The 22,083-nt window shown below is 36.8% G+C and overlaps 1 protein-coding gene and 1 pseudogene across 2 annotated transcripts in view; one reads left to right on the top strand and one right to left on the bottom strand.

The window, feature by feature from the left end:
• The window catches only part of KLRF1 (killer cell lectin like receptor F1), a 17,040-nt gene extending 4,111 nt beyond the window's left edge, over positions 1-12,929 (bottom strand). The window contains exons 1-3 of one of the 2 annotated variants that reach the window (XM_027776562.1): positions 12,736-12,929; positions 8,047-8,136; positions 6,469-6,621 (exon numbers count right to left, since the gene is read on the bottom strand). In XM_027776562.1, coding sequence (XP_027632363.1) covers positions 6,469-6,621; positions 8,047-8,136; positions 12,736-12,817 — 325 coding nt within the window. In that variant the 5' untranslated portion in view covers positions 12,818-12,929. The remainder of the gene's footprint in view (positions 1-6,468; positions 6,622-8,046; positions 8,137-12,735) is intronic. The other variant, XM_027776564.1, reaches the window with a different exon arrangement.
• Positions 12,930-15,630: 2,701 nt separating this feature from the next.
• Positions 15,631-22,083, top strand: part of LOC102496615 (histidine protein methyltransferase 1 homolog) — a 17,982-nt pseudogene continuing 11,529 nt past the window's right edge.

Consider the following 22,083-nt stretch of genomic DNA (forward strand, 5'->3'; position numbering starts at 1 on the left):
TAAATAAATAAATAAATAAATAATAAATTTAGGCACTGAGCCAGCAAGTGGCATGGTAGTTAAGGTGCTGGACTTCCGTATGACCAACTGCAATTTGAGTCTCTGATCTGGTGGCTTGAAAATCACTCCAGGTATGTGTGTGTGCATGTCCAAAATCTCAGGAGGCGAATGGAAGCGAAGGGACTGAGGCATACCCATCTCCCTGGGGGTGATTTCTCACTTTCCCTCTCACTGTTTCTCCAGTGAGTGTATGCATCCTATGGCAAAAACTTTAAAAATAATAATAAATTTAGGCCTTCCTACTGGCAAATATTGAGACTTTGGGCATAATACTGAGGGAAAGTGAAGTTTATGTAGACATGCAGGCCAATAAAACAATTTTAACCTGCAGCCCATGACAATCTCTTGTCTCCATAAAATTTTCTAATAAATATGGGTAGCACATTTTGTTCATTTATTAGCTGATCGACACTTTTGGACTATTATTAATTCTGCTACCATGAAGGTCCATGTATAAGTTCTTATATGGACGTATGTTTCCATTCCCTAGGGTAAGTTCGTAAGAGCTGAATTGGGTCTTACAACATTCTGTATAACTCTTTGAGGAACTACCGAACCGTTTTCCAGTGATGTATGAGCAATTTCTCCACATCCTCACCAACACTTCCCCTTTTGTTCGATTGTAGTCACCCTAGTCACTGAGAAGAGGTTTCCCACAGTAGTTTTGCTTTCCCTGATGACTAATCATGCGTAGTAAGCATCTTTTCATGCGCTTGTTTCTTTGAAGTAGAGTTTTTTTGAAGAAATGCCTGTTCATGTCTTTTGGCATTTTAAAGTTAGGTTGTTTGATTTTTGCTTTGTTTCATTTTGTTTTGCTTCTGCATTATGAGATTCGTTTATATATTCTGGATACTAGACCACTATCTGACATATGATTTGCAAAGAGTTTTTCTCATTTGGTGTCCTATCCTTTTGGTTTCCTGATAATTTCTTTTGATGAAAAATGTCTTTACCTTTTTAAAGTTTATTTATTTATTTCTTGTATAAGTGAAAAAAAGAGAATGAAAGAGATAGAGCATCTCCCACAAGGATAAGTCCTCAAAAAGGCAAAGATAAAACTGAAAAGAGATGTTTAAATGTGAAGACACGATAAAAACAGTGATTTGGTGGCTTATAGGTTTTACAACATTCTTGGTTTTGACTTTCTAGTTTTTGTTTGTTTGTTTGTTTGTTTTGGAGAGGTTTTTTTTTTTTTTTTTGCTATAGGGCGCGTGCGCTCGCCAGACAGACAGAGAGAGACAGAAAGACAGAAAGCGAGAAATCACCCCCCAGGGGGGATGGTCACGCCGCAATCCCTTCTCCTCCATTCTCCTCTCGGGATCTTGGGCATGCACGCACACGAGCCCAGCGTGAGTTTAAGCCACCGGGTCCGGAACTCGAACCGCAGTCGACTACATGGAAGTCCAATGACATAGCCATTACGCTAACTGCTGGTCCCGGTTTTGACTTTCTTTAAATTCATTCCAAAGAAAACTTCAGCTACTTGTAACGTTTTGGGCTTTTCCTGTGATCTAGTTTCATATAATGAGTACTGGCTATAATAGATACATAAATTGAAACCTGTGGAGACAACTGTCCGTCACATAACTGGTGAATTTGTACTCAAACTCGCTTATGTGTAGAATAGTTGAATCTGCATTTTTGCCTTTTAGTAGAGTTTTTTTTTTTAGAGATTTTTGCTATAGGGCACATGTGCTCTCCAGAAAAACAGAGAGACAGAAAGCGAGAAATCACCCCTGGAGGGGATGGCCACGTCGCAATCCCTTCTCCTCCATTCTCCTCTCAGGATCTTGGGCATGCACGCACACACACCTGGTATGAGTTTAAGCCACAGGGTCAGGGACTCGAACCGTGCTCAACTACATGGAAATCCAGCAACATACTCATTATGCCAACTGCTGGTTCCTTAGTAGGAATATCTAATCCTGATATTCAATGTTATTAATGGTATGTGTAAACTTTCCTTTTTTTCTTGATGTTTTGTGTTCTCTTACTTATTTTTTTATTTCCCCTTAATTTTCTTGGTGTAATATTTCCTTAAATATTTGCTGAAGAGCTGATTGAGTTTTGGCAAGTTCTTTCAGCATTTGTTTATCTGGGAACGATTTTATTTGTTTTTCCCATTTGAAAGACAATCTTGCCAGGTAAAGTACTCTTGGCAAAACTTGTTTTTCTTTCAGCATTTTAAATATATTTTCCCATTTCTCCTCACCTGTATTGTTTCAATCGAGAAGTCTGATGTTAGTCTACTGTAACAATCTTTGTAAGTAACTTGGCATTTCTTTCTTGCCATTTTTAGAATACCGTCTTTAACTTTGATCTTTACCAAATTGGCTATGATATCCCTTGGAGAGGATCTTCTTATATTTGGTGTCTTTTGTATTTCCTGGGTTTGGATGTCTGTATGCCTTTCTAAAATTGCAGTTTTCAGCTAATATATCACGGAAGAGATTTTCCATGTCTTTACCGGTCTCTTAGCCTCTGGAATACACATTATGTGGCTCTTTGACTGTTTAAGGGTGTCTCGGATTTTTCATACATCGTCCTGGTTTTTAAGTGTTACTCTTCTGTTTTTAGTTGCTTGGATTAAATCAGAGGTTTTGTCTTCAAGGTCAGAAATTCTTTCTTCTGCATGGTCTAATCTGCTGTTGATACTTTCAAGGGGAGGTTTTGATTTCCTGAATTTTTTTTTTTTTTTTTTTTAGATTTTTGCTATAGGGTGTGTGTGCGCTCACAGGAAAGACAGAGACAGAGGGACAGAAAGCAAGAAGTAACTCCCCAGGGTGAATGGCCACACTGCAATCCCTTCTCCTCCATTCTCCTCTAGGGAGTTTGGGCATGCACACACATGTGCCTGGCATGAATTTTAAACTACTCTGTCTGGGATTCAAACCACAGCTGACTATGTGGGAGACCAGCAACATAATCATTATACCATCTGTTGGTTTCAATTTCCTGCATTTAATTCTTCATTACCAGAAGTTCTGTTTGATTCTTTCTCAAGATTCCTCTTTCTGGAGTTCCTATCTCAAGTCATGGAAGGATTTTCTCATTTTTGGAATTGGTTGGTTCTTGCATCACATTGAGTTTTGTTACAATGGATATTCTGAATTCTTTTTCTGACATTTCTACAGTCTCTTATGTTTTATCCATTGTTGATGAGGAGTTATTATGTTCCCTTGTGGAGGAGGTATTTCCTGGTTTTCTCTTATTTCTTGAGGGTCTCCTTTGATTTGTAGTCTTCTGGTAATATACTCAATTCTTCCTATCCTATGGAGTATGTTTCTGTATGAGTGCTCGTAAGCTTCCCTATGGTGTGCATTCGCTCTGTGCCAGTTTCCCTCCTCTACTGTGGGAGGAGTGTGTAATTTATGGGTAGGAGTTTGCGGGTCATGATTTCAGAAGAGAGTTTCTCTCCTTTTACTGCTGCGGGGGTGTAGAGTGCAAATTCCTCCAGAGTCTTCTGTCTTACTGTGTTTGATTCTTGTGTACTCAAACCTTTCAGCTCCCAACGTAGATGGAGATGGAGCTACAGAGGTAGAAGATAAGATGAGAGACTTTACACAATGCATGGGCTGGAGTAGCCCTTGCTCCCCCACAGCAGTCTGGGTGGGTGTCCCTGATGAGCCCAAGCCAAAAGGCTTGGTCCTCCCTATTCTCCCTGTATCTTTTCTCTGTTTCAAGACTTTCAATACTATTCCATTGCTCTATATATCTTAAAACCAGTGTCACCCTGTTTTGATTACCATAACTTTGTAGTAAGTTTTGACATTTGAAATCGTGAGTCTTCCAATTTATTGCTCTTTTTATTTTATTTATTTAATTTTTAATTTGCCACAGGGAGCATATACTTGCCAGAGATAAAGACAGAGAGAAAGAAAGGGAGATAGAGGAAGCACCCCCTTCAAGGGGGCATTGTCATGCCATAATCTCCCCTTTATCTCTCCACTCCTTCAGGATTTGGGGTACACGCATTCACATGCTCAGCATATTTCTCAAGCCATCAGGGCCAGAATTAGAACCATGAAGTTAGCCTCTCCCCTGTACCTCTCCACTCTTTTAGGATCTGGGGTACACACATTCATATGCTCAGCATATTTTTCAAGCCACCAGGGCCAGAATTTGAACCATGAAGTTGATCATGAGAGATCCGGTTGCCTTAACTTCCAGGCCTCAGTGTTGGGCCTGTTCTTAAAGTTTTTACTACTCAGGATCTCTAGAAATTCGGTGCAGATTTTAGAACCAGCTTGTCCATTTCTGCAAAAAAAAGTCCATTTGAATTTTGGTAAGGATTTCTTTGAATCTGTAGATCACTTTGGCTACTATTGCCATCATAACAATATTCATTTTTTATAATGAGTTTTAAAATTTTGTATCTAAGCAGGGTAGATACTGAATCAAGGCACTAGGAGGAGGAAGAATGGGGAGTAATTTATTTATTTACTTAATGAGTGGTTAATGCAAACAATTGCATTTTTACCTACAAAGCTACCTTATCTTTGAAAAGGCCCCATTACAATGATGCCCATCATAATGACAGACATTACACATTGTCAAACCATAAAATACATGGGAAAGCTACAATATTTCAAGTGGTTTAGATTTTATAAATGTAAACAGACAGATAATTTGAAAGAACATAACATCAAGAAGTAGACCATAAGGGCCAGTACATGGCATAGTGGTTAAGGCACTGGCCTCCCAGATGGCTAATCACTGTTCAAATCCCAGACTCAGCAGCTTGAAACTCACACTAGAATTGTGTTGAAACTCACATTGTCCATGCCCCAAATCCTGAGATAATGGAAGAAAAGGGATTGTGATGTAGCTATCCCCAAAGGGAGGGGGGTGATTTCTCATTTTCTCTCTCTCTGCCTCTCTCTGTGTCTGAGGAAAGTGCACATGCCCTATAGGAAAAAAATCTCTCTCTAAAAAAAAACATAAGTTGACTATAAAACGTATGAAGGTTTCATATATGATACAACACAAACCAGATTAGAGGAAAATTCTATGATAAATAATTTTAACATAAATTTACTTGGCCATTTATATCATATATCGTATCTTATTATCATACAATAAAATAAACATACAAATTCTCCAAGAATTAAGCATTAAAAAGTTTTTTAAATATTTAACAGAAACGAAAATGAAAAATTATCTGCCAATGATAACATACATGGTAACATCTATGACTTGACCAATATGCATTGTGTTCATGTTGGGAAAAAACATTTTGTATGCTGCAAAGATGTATAGTGATTGGGCTGACAGATGGCATGGTGCTGATGCACTGGACTTCCATGTGGTTGATTGTGGTTTGAGTCCTGGACCTGGCAGCTTACTTTCTCATTTTCTCCCTCTCTTTCTCTGGTAAAAATATTTTATGAAGAAAGTTAAAAGAGGGACCAGAAGTTAGCATAATGGCTATGTCGCTGAATTCCCATGTAGTTGACCGCAGTTCGAGTCCTGAACCAAGTGGCTTCAACTCACGCCGGGAGTGGGTGTGTGCATGCCCAAGATCCCGAGAGGAGAATGGAGGAGAAGGGATTGTGGCGTGGCCATCTCCCATGGGGGTTGATTTCTCGCTTTCTATCTCTCTGTCTCTCTCTGTCTTTCTGGCGAGCGCACACACCCTATAGCAAAAACCTCCCCTCCCCCAAAAAAAGTTAAAAGAAGTCAAAGTTGAAGGAAATGTTTTTCAAAATTCTGCATGATTTAAATTTCTAAACTATTGTAGTCCACAATTAGTCAGACGTGACTTTTATCCATTTCATATATCAAAATAAATAACATGACAAAAAACAAAGGTTATTTACATACTTTCCTTCTTTCTTTCTTTTTTCTTTTTGGAGAGGCTTTTTTGGCTTAGGCCACATGTGGTTGGTGAAGAGAGAGGGACAGAGACAGTCCAAAAGATTCAAACTAGTATAGGCCAGAGCTTTGAGAGGGAAAGTGAGAAATCACTCCCCCATGGGACGGCCACGCTGCAACCCCTTCTCCTTCACTCTCCTCTTGGGATCTTGGGCATGTACACACAGGTGCCCGGTGTGATTTTAAAGTCACCAGATTCCAAACTCAAACTGTTATTGGCCAGGTGAGAGTCCAGCAATGTAACCATTACACCATCTGCCGGCCCCCACATTTTCTTTTAATAATAATTCACTTTCTATATTTATGTGCCTCAACTTGACTTAAATTCCTGAGGACAGAACCCATTTTTTTATTTTCTCTTTACAGTTCTCCACAAACTCAAAAAAAAAAAAAAGAATCAAATTTTGGGTAAAAAGTAAATTTATATCAACTTTCATTTGTCGATGTAATCTACTGTATACTGTTCAATAGGATTTTTAAAGCAAGAGAGTCCAAAAGAGTACAACTAGTACAGGTCAAAGCTTTGAGACATACCTCCCTGGTCTGCAGATTTTGAAATGCAGTGGCTTATGTCATTATTTATATTTCTTCTTGTGCCATTATTCACTTTTAGGTTTCCAATATCATCATGCTGGGTAACATTTGAATTATTTCTTTTTTGGCATTTTAGCAACACTCCCTGAGAAACTTGATAACAAAATTATTTAGTAGTAGTAGTAGTAGTTTTTTTTCTTCTGCTAGAGAGAGATTTTTGCAACAAGGCATGTGTGCTCAACAGAGAGACAGAAACAGAGGGACAGAAAGCCAGAAATCATCCCATGGGGGATGGCCACACCGCTATCCTTTCTTCTCTATTCTCCTTTTGGGGTTTTGGGCATGTGCACACATGTGCCCAGTGTTGAGTTTTGAGCCACCAGGTCCAGGACTCAAACTGCTGTAGACTATGTGGAAGTCCAGCAACGTAACTATTACACCGTGTGCTTGTTCCAAACACAGAATTATTTTAAGGTTAAGTAAATATCCTTTATGCAATGACTCAGAAACAAATTCTTTGGGATGATTCTGATCACCAGAACAAGAAATAATTGAAGAGATAATTGGAATCTTTTTTTAAAATTTTCATGTCTATTTGACAATAATTTTGAGTTAATTCATTTATTTTTAGAGCACATATTTGATAAAGGGATATTCTATGCCAGGCATTGTCTTAAGAACTGGTGATATAACAGCAAATAAAGTTTTTGTTGTAGGAAGTATAATCTCTTTCCACTTTCTTAATTATTTTGCTGAAACCTCTGGTACTGCATTTAGCACCATAGTGATTTAACAGTTGTTTCTCCCACTAGTATATGAGATTCTTCACCATGACTATTGTTTTTTTAAATTTGGGAAATTTGTAATAAGACTTGAATATTTTAGTTGTTGAGTAAATATATAAATATTTCTGACAAATATAAGACCAAACTAAATGTAACCTTAGATATAATGTGTAATAGTATTTTAAAGAAAAATAAAAGCTGGAATCAGGAGATTGCACCACGGGTTATGTTGCTGGACCCCATGTAGTCAACTGCATTACAAGTTCCAGACCTGGCAGACTAAATCTCATGCCAGGCATATGTGTGTGTGTGTGCCCAAATTCCTGAGAGGAGAATGGAGGAGAGGAGATTGTGGTGTAGCCAAACCCCTAGTGGGTGATTTCTACCTTTCTGTCTCTTTGTCTCTCTGGTGAGCGCATGTGCCCTATTGCAAAATAAATTCTCTATAAAAAAAAAAAAGGAGAAAGAAAGAAAGAAAGAAAGCCAATCTACTCAAAAATACCTAAAAATAATACAGAAATAGATGCATGAGCACATACATGCACTCACACACACACACACACACACACAGACTCTTCTTTGTCTATGTGACTTTGTACCACTTGAGGATAAAAATACTTATTTTATTTGATTCCATATTGGCCATAGCAGTGTGGAGAGTGATACAGATCTTTAAATGTAATAGCTTCTTATTAAATCTTGATTAGTGTAGTGAAGAATAAATGAAAAACTATAAAAAGTTTCACAAGAGAAAAACATATTTCATAGTTTTATTTAGTTAGATCTAACTTACCCAACAGGATCAAGGAGATCAAAGTCAAAGCAAGAATCCCATTTACTGTTCCAGATATTCCCAGTGAGATTCTATACCAGCGCAATGTCTCTGAATGATGTGAGAGATTAATCACACAAATTAGCTTAGAAAAGTATGCTTCTGAAACCGAATAGTAATTGCACTCATAGGATTTTTACAGGATATCAGCTTTGACTTTCAAAAGATACTAGATGTTCAAAAGCATGAAGGCTAAGTAAACAGAAAAGTTTTTTAATTTAATGATAGTACTTTGAATGACTAGAAGCTATGATACATGTTATATCTAATTTTAAGAAATTGCTAATATTTGACACTATTAACTAGTAGGAAAAATTTTTGATCTATATACCTAATAATTATCCAGACACACACACCATGTACAGAAATATATTTATATATATATGTGTGTGTGTGTGTATATATACACATACATTCTCATAATTATCTTTTAACTAATAATTAACTTTAATATAATATTCAAAAGTCATTTGAACTTGTTTTACACACAAGGGATGTAATACAAATATGAACTAAACATTGTTTTAAATAACTTGCTATTTTTAACCTGAAAAAATTTTTTTAAATCCTTTGTAATTCAAACAATGATGTTTCAGCTTCTTACTAGATGGTAAATCCTTTAAGAATAAGAACTGTTTTAATATTGATACATAAATGGGGGAAGTGAAGAGAAGATGATAGAGAAAGATAGCAAGTGAACAATAGAGAGGCAGGACATTAGTGAGAAACAGATAGGGCTTATTAACTGTTGATGTTGACATGTATAGTATTCTCAACTGGATTGGTCTGAGAAGTATTTCATGGTGGGCAAAGTATTTTTACAAGCAAAATGAGAAATAGCAATTGACTGTTTTAAAAATAATTAGAATAATAATAATAATTATTGGGGAAAACATAGAAAAGATATTGAATGTTGAAGCGGGGAGATTAATGTCTCTGTACTGACTGACATGTATGGCATTCCCTTTTGAAAAAGCAATGTAATACACTGTAAAGTTATATGTAATCCAATGTAATATAAAGAAGATTATGATGATAATAATAAAAAAACTCAAAAAAATTGATACATATACACTTCCAAGATCAAGATAAGAATGTTCATTCAGTGATTATTAACAAAGAAACCGTTATCACTAGTAGACAGTCTCTTCTAGTGCCTCAAGTTTATAAAATGTTATTTTTTAACCACTTTCAAGAGAATTTAGATCTGTTGAGGATAGACTTATAGAATTATGTGAATAATTAGCTTATACTCAATAAATGAACATGTGTACTTTGTGGAAGAGTGTATGTCCTTATGAAAGGTAATTTTTGCAAATACATCATAATGATTGATAAAAATCACTCCTCTTAGCTGTGATTATTCATAGTGTTCCGTCAGTAAACTGAGTCATTAATATTGAAATTTATATTCCAAATACACTTTAAATCCTAGCAAATAAGGAAACTACATTTGAAGTTGCCAATCTCTAGTAAAAAAGAACACGATAAACCATGTAGACAAGTATCTTATAGAAGTAGTTCACAAAGAGAAGTACCTTTTTTTTGAGAGTTTTTTTTTTGCTATAGGGCATGTGTGCTCGCCAGACAGACAGACAGAGAGACAGAAAGCGAGAAATCACCCCCCCCAGGGGGATGGCCACACCGCAATCCCTTCTCCTCCATTCTCCTCTTGGGATCTTGGGCACACATGCACATGCGCCCAGAATGAGTTTAAGCCACCAGGTCTGGGACTCAAACCACGGTCAACTACGTGAGAGTCCAGAGACATAGCCATTACGCTAACTGCTGGTCCAAGAGAAGTAACTTTTATCTTTTCAGAACACTGACAAAAATAGTAAAATAATATTGATCAGATTTGTTTAATAAATACCCTGAGTTTCCAGATAATTTGAATTTTTTGATGTATTAACAATGATGACCAATAAATTCCCAGAAATCAAGCACATATATTAAAAATTTTATGTATTTAATTTTAAAGTTTGACAAATAATTATCAAAAACAGTAACAGAAAGGATATGGAAGATAGTTCAAAAAGGTTTTGAATGAGACCTCAACAAAAGCATTGATCACAAAAGCAAAAATAGACAAATAGGATTATATCAAACGAAAAAGCTCCCATATAGCAAAGGAAACAATCAATGAGTGAATAGGGTGCCTACAGAATGTGATTAAATATTTGACAAAATGTTTAAGGGACTCAACTCAGCAGCAAAAAGCAAATCATTTGATTTTTAAATGAGTAAATGATCTCAAATGAAGACAAGCAAATGACCAAGAAGCATGAAAAGGTGCTGAGCACCATTAATCTTTGGAGAAACGGAAATCTAAATCAAATGAAATATCATCTTACCCAAGTTAGAAAGATTATTATGAAAAATATAAAAAATTACAAATGATGGTGAAATGTAGATGCGAATGTAGATTAGTATAGCCATTGTGGAAAACACTATGAAGTTTTCTCAAAACGCTAAAAATAGAACTGCTTTATGAACCAGTAATTTTACTACTGGGTGTGTATCCAAAGGAAAAGAAATAAATATGTTAAAGACATATTCGCACTCCAGTGTTTATTACCGAGTTATTTACAATAGGCAAGATATGGAATATACCTAAGGACTCATCATTAATAGACAAACAGATATAGAAAATGCGCGTGTATGTGTGTGTGTGTGTATCATGGAATACTGTTCAGCCATTCCAGAGCATGAACTCCTCTCACTTGAGACAACATAGACAAGTCTGGAGGACATTATGTAATGTGAGATAAACCAGGCACAAAAAAAGAAAAATTATGTGTTCTTATTCCTATGTTGAAAACCAAAAAAGTTGACCTCATAATGAGAGTAGAATAGTGATTACTATAGTTGGGGAAGGATGAGTAGAGAGGAAGAGTAAGGAGATGTTACTTAACAGATACAAAATTAGTTAAATAAGAGCAATAAGTTCTAACAGTCTATAGCACAGTAGGGTAACGTAGTTAATAACAATTTATTATATTCAAAATAGCAGAAGAAGAAGACTTTGAATGTTCTCAACACAAAATAATGATGACTGTTGAAGATAATGCATATTCTGATTATTTCCATTTGATTGTCATGTATTACATTTATAGGAAAAATCACAGTGTACTCATATATATGTGCAATTACTATGTTTCAATTAAAAATATAAATAGCTAAATGTTTTAAATACATGGTCACAATAACAGAAAAAAAATCATACTTTCTTTTTTTTTTTTTTTTTGAGGGCGCGTGCACTCGCCAGACAGACAGAGAGAGACAGAGAGACAGAAAGCGAGAAATCACCCCCCAGGGGGGATGGCCATGCCACAATCCCTTCTCCTCCATTCTCCTCTTGGGCTCTTGGGCACACATGCACATGCGCCCGTCGTGAGTTTTAAGCCACCAGGTCCAGGACGCGAACTGCAGTCGACTACGTGGGAGTCCAGCGTCATAGCCATTACGCTAATTGCTGGTCCCATAAATATTTTCACTACCCTGTGTTTTCTCCTGTAAAGAGATGGCATAATTTCACTTACAAAAGTTGAAACACAAGTTTTGTTGTTGTTGCTTTTTTTTTTTCTCACACACAAAATTAAAAATATGGGCCAGTTAATGGCATGGTAATAATGCAACTGGACCCATGTGGGAAAAGTGCATTCTTAATGATACTGCTTCAAAAAATATTCATTAATAAGATCAAAATAAATATTTAGAAAATAATAGCACTGGAGAGGTAGGCCCTATAATTGAGATAATTTGTGTCTTTTATTTCTGCAATATTTGCCTGTTTTTGTCACAGTACGTTAAAAGGGCAGAATGGATTGGCATTGGCTATGAAGGGCGTGCATGCTTGGGTAGTAAAGTAAAATGTTGGTCGTTGTTGTACAATTTAACTTTAGGTCAACAAATTTAGTATTTTAAAGTTTTTGACAGGTTGAATAAAAATTAGTATTAAAATGTATTTTAGGGTTGGCAGGTGGCATGGTGATAAAGGTGTTGGATCCCACAACTTTGCAGTTTGCTTCCAGACTCAGTGGCTTGAAAAGCACACCAAATGCATGAGTCCAAAATCCTGGGAGGAGAATGGTAGAGCAGAGATTGCATGGCCATATCCCCAGGGGCGTGTTGCCAATTTCCTTCTCTCTCTCTCTCTCTCTCTCTCCAGTGAGTACATGCTCCCTATACCAAACTAAAAAATAAATAAATGAAGTCATATTTTATGAATAGTAATGAATTAATATTCATCAGTTTTAAACTCTTAATTCTAATGGAAAGTGTATACTGACTGAGAATACCTGTAAGAAATTATACCAGACAAAGTATTACTTTAGAAGCAAATGAACATTGATGTCACATTGATAAATGAAAGACAAAGTGACTACCTCATAAGAATTCTGTAATATCAAATGAAAGAAAATAGATGAAGCACTCTGGACAGTGCCTGCAATTGGTTTATCAAACATGATTAGAGCGATGGTTATTTTAAAATCATCATCATTATTATTATTAGAAAACAAGGAAAGAGAGACACAGAGAGACAGAAAGGGACAGAGATGGGTGCATCACAGAAGTAAATAAAAACAAAATGAAACAGCTCAGGAACAGAATAAAGCAGAATACTGGAAATACAACTGAATTTCATACCTTTAAATTTAAGTTGATGTGTTTGGGTGGAACTCCTCTTCCACTGTTTATTCAATGTCATATACCTTTCTTCATCTTGCATCTTCAGTGTGAGTGGAGGTGTGTGTGTCTATGTGTATTTTTAAAAGAAACACCTATAATAAGAAAAGAATAATAAACCAGCTACTAGTTGGACAGTCTTCTCAAACTGTCCTTTCAGGGTACCTCCAAAGATTCACAGTTTCACAAATTAGTGAAAACCTCAGAGGAAATGTTTTTTCAGTTTTGGTTTTTTTAACTTTATTTTCCATTACCTAGCTAACACATAATTTCTCAACACCCCACCACATACTGAATTCAAAAGTTTATTTGGTGTTATAAACATTTTCTCCTGGTATACTCCTAAAGACAGACAGTGGAACTAGATCCCTTCAGAATTGAGGTAAATATTATAATATGTAGTGGCATTGTGTTTTAGCCTATATATTCATGTGACTTTTGAATTACACTCTCTAGTTTATTATCATTTAATTTAATATAATAACTTGTAGTTGTCTAGCAACTAAGTCCCTTCTCCTAAAATAACATTGATTATAAATCATGCTAATGATTAATAATATAATTTGAAAAATAAAGAGAAATGTTAGCTTTTTTTGTCATTCTAAAAGTTGTCTAAAATACAAATAATAATAAAAATAAAATCAGGGAAGGATTTAGGGGGAAAATAATTCCAATTACTTTTTTTGACATTTGAAAGCAGTGCCCAATATACCTGAGGCAAGGCAGAAATTTTAGATATATTTTTCCTCAGCTTTAATGAAGTCTAATTTATATACCATTATATTTACCTATTGTAAGTACATGTGTTATTGAATGGTTTTACCGAAGTTACAGAGCTTTCTAACCATCACCAAGGCCCAGTGTTAGAACTTTTTTTATCACTCCAAAAGTGTCACTTAAGCCCAAACTAAAAAGAATAATACAATTCTGGAAATACTAATTTTATAAATTGAGATCGTTTACAACTGATCCCCAAATCTCTAGCCACTACGGCAAACCTAGAATAGAGACCCAGTGCTTTTAGTCATTGACTCAGACTTCACTGATGTGGCAGAAGACTGAGGAAAGAGATCTAAACAGAGTGAGTGGCCCCTGAAAGAGCACAGCCAGTCCTGGCTTCAGAGAGAGGGGCCCAGAGCCATGAACTCTGCCTCCTCCTCCCGAGCACCAATTGCCCAAAGGCAAGGAGAATCCAGAGGTCAAAGTCTCCACAGGTTGTCTCCCAAGCAAAGACTAAGGCGTAGAAAGTAGGTGTTGGAGTTTGAGGGGCAAACTAATGATATTTTCATATTTATCTTTAATTTGATAGTAAATCACAGTTATGCTCAGTATTATCACAGAGTAGCATTATTTTGGTTACTGCTTCCCTGCTATATATCTTTCCACTCTGTGTTTTTGACTTTGGGGGTTATTTATTAATAATCAGGTGGACAAAGCCATGCATTCTGTGGACATCAGTCAATGTCCTTCTCCAGCCACCTTGGAGCTTGTTAAATGGGCATCTGTGGGGACCAGCAGTTAGCATAATGGCTATGTCACTGGACTCCCACATAGTCAACTGCGGTTTGAGTCCCAGACCCGGTGGCTTAAATTCATGTCAGGTGTGTGTGTGTGTGTGTGTGTGTGTGCCCAAGATCCTGAGAGGAGAATGAAGAAGGGATTGCAGGGTGGTCATCCTCCCTGGAGGGGGCGATTTCTTGCTTTCTATCTCTCTGTCTCTGTCTTTCTGGCAAGCGTAAGTGCCCTCTAGCATAAACCTCTCCAAAAAGAAAAAAGAAAAAACATGGGCATCTGTGAAATGGTTCCGGATATGAGGGATGGAGGGTGCCCATAACCTGGTCTTCCACCACCATCAAGGTTGATTTTTCTGTGATCTCTGCTAATTGACCAACTTGTCAAGAGCGGTCTCAAGCAAAGGATGTTCTCCCACAGAGGCTAGCCCGCCACCTGATGGGGCACACCTACTATTTAAGCCCCTTCCAGCAAGGACTGGATGATGCTTTGTCTTCATAGGAATAATCGTATATTTTAGGAAAAGATTTTATTTCTCTGCATACAGTATTTCTGCCAGCATCAGTATTCATAGAGTTATAGAATGTCTTATCCATGTCATGGTTTCCCACATAATATTGTATTTGACGTTTTAATAAAGAAATGCATACATAGATACATAAAAGATTGACAACAGCTCATGCTTATAGTAGCTATTTTGTTGGGGGCCGGTAGGTGGCATGGTGATTGAAGTGCTGGATTCCTGCATGACTGACCACAGTTCAAGTCCTGGACCTGGCAATTTGGTTTCTCACTTTCTTTTTCTCCCTCCCTCTCATCAAATTAAAAAATAATAATAATAAATAAAATTAAATAAATTTTTTTTAAAAAAAGGTTATTTTGTTTTCTCATAAGTAACTGACTGGATAGGATATTAAAAATGTTTTCAGAATACATCCAATTTATGATACCATCTGGCATAAAACACCTTGCAAGTATGGAGTTGAGTTCTACAAGATGTGGTATTTGCCTCACCAATGGACATTGTTGTCTTTGCCATAACTAGGACGCACAAATTTGTGAATGAAAGCATGGAATTGGGATTCAATTTTGGAATGTTATCACCACACTATTATACCTAATAATTCACACGAAGAAAATTGCTTCATTTTTTTCAAGTTCTTGCTTTTGTTGGATTTGGGGGTTCTAATCCCTTAAGAAAGGATGTTCTAAAAAGGAATGTGATTGTTATCCTGACGAACTGGAAGTTAAGAACTTCCTTTTGCACTTTCGATTTCTCAAACATTGAAGCAGTGGGTAGAGAACAGGTACCCACACAGGCTGCACCTAGGTTACAGTTAGACAATGCGGCAGGGAGACTGTGCCTTGAACTCTGAAGGTTTACAGCAGCATCTTTTACTACCACTTTCCCCAAAAGTCCTGGTAAATAGAATGCTAAGCCAACCCAACACTAGCAAGAACTCAGGTCCTGTGATAAATAATCTGGATTGCCACATGAGCCATGCATCTTGTACAATTAACTTGACATAGAATAAGAGAAAAGAAACATGGAGTGGATAGCACTCAGTACCTTGTCTCTAGTTACCAGAATTTTGATTATCTGCTGGTAGAGAAATAGATCTCAACAATATCAAAACAAAAGCCAAAACAAAACAAGACAAACAACACACACACACACACACACACACACACACAGGCCCATCTATGCCTCAAATAGAAAAATCACTGGGACCAGTAGATAGCGCAATGGTTACATCATTGGACTCCCACAAGGCCGTCTGTGTTTTGAGTCCTGGACCCAGCAGCTTGAAACTCACATGGCCAGGTGCATGTACACGTATGCCCAAAATCCCAAGAGGAGACTGGAGGAGAAGGAATTGTGGCATGGTCACCTCTCCCGGGAAGGGTTAATTTCTTACTCTCTCTTTCTGTCTCTGGCAAGTGCATATGTCCTATAACAAAAATTTTTCAAAAAAAAGACAAAAAGAAAGAAAAAAAGAAAAGAAAAAGAAAAAGAAAACCCTGCATGTTGGTAACTCCTAGATCCTGAGTTCTGTTGTCAAATCTCTTAGAAGGTTAGCATAGAAATGATAAAGTGAATCAAATTTGTAGCATGTTGAGAAGTTTCTCTACTACCACAAATTTTTGTTTATTCATTGCAATAAATGACTTTTTATATTTAAATAAGAAACCAGCATATTGGAAAATGTGTAGGATTTGCCCCGTCAAGCTAATTTGACTGTACAATTTTTGTAATTCTTGTTATCTGTCATCGAGATTTATAAAAACAAAGTTGTCTCAGTACTATTTAAATATACAAAAGAATCTGAATCCCCACATTGCAATTGTGTTACTGTATTTACCAAAAAAAGCTGAAAAGTTAGAAAGAAATATCTTGTTAGATATTTTTGTGAATCCAGTCAGTTTTTGAAGTTTAAACAAGGCTAAAAACTCAAATGGGTATATAACTAATTCAACAAGTAGAAACAAACTGCATAGTTTCCTGCATCATAGGCAATTCTTGTAATTTTCCCATTCTCTCTCAAATAGTGAATATTATCCTGTCTTTTTAGGGTAATAAAAAGTTCAATTCAGTCTAGTATCTAAAGTCAACTTTCATCCAGTTTAACACTCTCCTCTCCCCATCATGAGTTGGTTCTACTAAAGTCTGGAGCCAGTAAAGGGGCCAGTGAGTTTAGTGGGCTCTGCATGAGCTCCTTCCTTCTCCAGCATCTCTCTCAGTCCCAGTCCCCAGAAATGAGTGGAGGTGAAATGAAGGGATAGAGGTGAACATGTGGGAAGATGTTACCAGCCTGGACAATTGGAATTCTTGTGTCCCCACACCAAGTGCTTTCTTTGCCTTTGGATTGTTTCTATGAGTTTTTCAGAAATTCTTCTCCTCAGGAAACTTTTCTGTGGTGGTCTGCTGTCTCTTTTGGCAATCCTGCCTATAAGTCATTGTACCTCAGACAGCGCACTTCCCATATCCCATTTTCTACTGTCTACTCAACTCTAGCTTCTTTTCATTGAGGTTGACTTGGGGAGGTTTCAATTTTGGATGGTTCATGGCTGGCTGCTATTCAAGAACATTCACACTTCACCCACAAGAAACTTTCCTTTCAACATCATTGTTGGTGGAAGTTTTGCTGCTGTTGCTGCTGCTGCATTTTTTTTTTTTTAATTTGTCAGAGGGAACTTGCAAGAGAGAGAGAAAGAGAGAAGAGTGAGAGAGGGGGAGAGAGAGAAAAAACACTACTCAGTGGGGCATGGTAATGCAACAATCTCTCTTTCATTTCTCCATCCCAATAGGATTTGGGGAATGCAGATACTAGAGTTTGGAGTGGTATTTTATTTTGTTTTAAGAATTATTTAATTTTATTTTATTTATTGCTATGATTTCAATTTTGTTATAGGATACATGCACTCACCAAAGAGAAACAGAGAAAGAGAAAGAGAGAGAGAGAGAGCAAGCTGCCAGGTCTGGGACTCTAACCACAGTCAGCATATGTGAGTTCAGCACCTTAACCACCATCCCACCAACTGTCCCCAGTTTGGAGTGTTTTTGAAGCTGCCACAGCCAAGATTTAACTACACAGTCGACCGTGTGATATCTGCCTTCCTTAATCACTAGAATTGGCCTGGTAGAAATTCACCTCTATTACATCCAACTCTTACTCTGTGTAAATTTATGTGTAGTTCTAATTACACAGTCACTCAGGCTGAAAGTGTTAAATTCTGTATCCTTCACCTCTCAGGAAAAATTGTCAAAAATTTACACAGTCACTCAGGCTGAAAGTGTTAAAAGATAATGCACATCATATGTCCATTCACCTCTCAGGAAAAATTATCAAAAATTCAATTCTCGTTCATAATAAAAACTCTCAGCAAACTAGATATAGAGAGAAATTTCTTCAGCTTGATAAAGGACATCTTCATAAAACTTTTAACTAATACCATATTTAATGGTGAGAAACTTGAATTTCTCTTGGTAAGATCAGGAGAAAGGTAAGCATATTCCCTTTCATAACTCCTTTTTAACATCATACTTGAAGATCTAGTTAATGAAACAAGACAAAAAATAAGGGAATACTATTTTCATAAACTATTTTAGAAAGAAGAAATAAAACTTTCATGAAGGTGCCATAATTATCTACATGGAAACATCAACAATAAAAAATAGAAAACACTGGAACCAATAAGCAAGTACAGCAAGGTTGCAGGATTCATTACTATACAAAAGTAAAGCACCTTCCTATACAGCAGCAATGAACAAGTGGAATTTGAAATTAAAAATACACTACCATGTACATGGATACTCTGAAAAATGAAATACTTAAGTATAAATCTAACAAAATATAAACAAGATCTAGATAAAGAAAACTGTACAACTGGTGAAAGAAATCAATGAAGAATCAAATAAGTGGAGAGATAGCCCATATTCATGAATAGCAAAACTCATTGTTGTCAAGATGTCAGTTTTTCCAATTTGATCTATAGATTCAATGCTATCCCAACTAAAATCCCAACAAGTTATTTTGTGGATATTAACAAACTTATTTTAAACCTTACATGGGAAGGGAAAAGACTAAGACTAGCTAACCAAATATTGAAAAAGAATAAAGTCAGAGAGCTAACATAAAGTTATTGACTTACTTTTATATAAAGCTACACTAATCATAACAATCTAGTACTGACTAAGGAATAGGTGAATACATCAATGGAAAAGAACAAAGAGCTCAGATATAAACCCACATAAATAGAGAAAACCAATCTTTGACAAAATAGCAAATGCAGTATGATAGAGAAAATATAGTCTGAACTGAACATATGCATGAAAAAGTTTAAAAAAATAAACAAAAGATACAGACATATACCCTGTCCCCAAAAAATGGACCCAAAGGGATTATAGACCTAGATATAAAATGCAAAACTATAAAACTCCTAGAAGGTAACATAAGAAAAAAACTAGAGGGAATCAGCAATTAGCGGAATGGCTATGTCACTGGACTCCCACGTAGTCGACCGCGGTTCGCGTCCCGGACCCAGTGGCTTAAAACTCACACCGTGAGTGTGCGTGCGTGCCCAAGATCCCGAGAGGAGAATGGAGGAGAAGGGATTGCGGCGTGACCATCCCCCCTGGGGGGTGATTTCTCACCTTCTGTCTCTATGACTCTATCTGTCTTTCTGGTGAGCACATGCGCCCTATAGTGAAAATCTCCCCCCCCCAAAAAAAAGAAAAAACCTAGATGACCTTGAGTATAACTATGAATCTTTAGATATAAGACCAAAAGAATAACCCATAAAAGAAAGAACTGATAAACTGGACTACAATAAAATTAAAAACTTCTGGGTTCAAATATACATGGTCAAAAGAAACAAGATAAGCCACAGAGAAAATATTTGCAAAAGACGTATATATATATAAAGAACTGTCACTCAAAATATATAAAGAACTCTTAACAATAAGAAATTGAACAATCCAATCAAAACCTTGGAAAAAGACGGGAATAGACACCTCATTAACGAACATATAAAGATGGAAAATAAGTATATTAATATAAAAAGATAATGGACATCATATGTCATTAGGGAATTGCAAATTAAAACAACAAAGGTATACCATTACACATCTTTTTATAGCCAAAGATCAAAACACTAACGATACCAAATGCTGTCAAGGATGTAGAGGGACAGGACTGTCATTTATGACTGATGAGAATGCAAAGTGGTAGAGCTGTGAGAAGACAGTTTATGACCTGACAGCTGCAATTCTTGGTATTTACCCAAATTAGTTAAAAACGTATGTCCACACCAAAACCTGAACATTGATGTTTTTAAAGATTCATAATTTATTATTATTACTTAAAAAAATTTTTTTTTGATCAGAGAGAAGCAGAAAGAAAGAAGGGGAAAGTGACAAAGCAAGCTGCCAGATCTGGGACTTAAGCCATGGTCAGCCATGAGGGAGACCCATGCCTTAACTTCCACACCACCTGCTGGCCCTCTTCACATTGATTTTTTAGAGACATAGAGACAGAAAGCGAGAAATCACCCCCCAGGGGGGATGGTCACGCCGCAATCCCTTCTCCTCCATTCTCCTCTCGGGATCTTGGGCACGCACGCACACGCGCCCGGCGTGAGTTTTAAGCCACCGGGTCCGGGACACGAACCGCGGTCAACTACGTGGGAGTCCAGCGACATAGCCATTACACTAACTGCCGGTTCCCTACATTGATTTTTATAGCAGCTTTAGTTATCATTTCTAAAACTTGGAAGTTACCAAAATAAATTACTAGAGCTACCTCCTTTGTAGCTGAATGAGTAAATAAACTAAATAGAATTGTACTGGATGATTCAAATTAGATGACGTTCTGAAAAAGGTAGAACTGCAGCAACAGTAAAAGGCTGCCTGGGGGTAGTGAGGAGGGATTTTAAGAGCACTGGAACTGTTGCATACGATGCTATGACAGCGGATACCTGTCACCATGCATTTGTGAAACTAATAGAATTGTACATCACCAAAAGGGAGGTTCGCAGGAGAGTCTTGAGTTTCATTCTCCAAGTAGACCAGCGGGCTGTTCATTAAGGCCTCGCACGGCCACTAGAGAGCACCAGTTCACAAGTGGGAAGGAAAGTCTGTAAGTGATTGCACCTGCCAGAACACAGGGACAGAAGACTGAAAGAGAGCATTGTGCCAGAGATCAGCCTGCAGATCCTCATTTACTCTTAGGCAGTAATTTGGGACACAAATCATTAAGTGGTGTGCTTTAACTTGCTGACTCTGTGGCCTCTACCAGTTAACCTAATTATTTTCTTGAGGCACGAATAAATAACCAGTCTCGTTTTGTCTGTGTAATATCTGTTAAGCATCTGCACTGACCAAGTCCCTGTGCTCAATGCTGCCCCCTACAGATTAATAACTGCCTGCATTCCCCAAGTCTGTTAAATAGCGGAGAGTGAAGTTTCATCTTTTAAATTTAGTTTTCAATATTACATTCCCCTCTAAAAATACTAGGATAATATGAAATGAAATAATTTAGATTTAGGATGTTTTATGCTATTAAATATCTTGTGAGATAACGGAATATGCATTTGATGTTTATCACTGAAAATAAACATGTGTGTTATTCATTAGTAACGCTGATGTAAATTCAATTGCCTTCAAACTGGCAGTGAAATTTGAGGATTTTATTCTCCCACTATCTTTCGCATCTGAAAAGTGTATATGCTATTAATGGACTGGTTTCATTCCTTTACAAACATATTGCCTCTTTAAAATTCAAAGCAAAAACAACTTTGAAAAAGAAGTTGAAATACTCTTGATGTTGATGAGTTCTAGAAGACCCTATGCCGGATTCCCTTCAGTGAATCTGACGACTCTAACGTTATTATAGAAACTCATTTACTGTCTTCCTTTAAGGAGTAAAAAATGGAGTGACTGAATCATGCCTGTGTGATCTCATGCCAAAGTGATCACAGTACAATCTTTGTAAACAACAGTGCGATCTTTTTCTTCTGAGAATTCATTGTTCTACATGATGTTTACTTCCTGTTTAATATTCTACTAAGAAAACAAAGTGGAATGTACCTTTTACATAGTTCAAATTAAATAGTGAGGTTATCATTAGAGTTCATTACAGTCAGTCATTTTTGCTCAAGGTAAGGTGACCCAAATGCTGATAACTTGCCCCTGCCATTTGGAAAAAAGAAGGAAGAAACTGTATTTGCGGAAGTCAAAAACCAATCCAGACAATATCTGAATGTTTTGTATTGTTTCAAACTGGAATAATAGGAGCA

This window comes from Tupaia chinensis, unplaced genomic scaffold (genome assembly GCF_000334495.1).
Source record: "Tupaia chinensis unplaced genomic scaffold, TupChi_1.0 Scaffold000058_1, whole genome shotgun sequence".
Taxonomy (NCBI): Eukaryota; Metazoa; Chordata; class Mammalia; order Scandentia; family Tupaiidae; genus Tupaia; species Tupaia belangeri.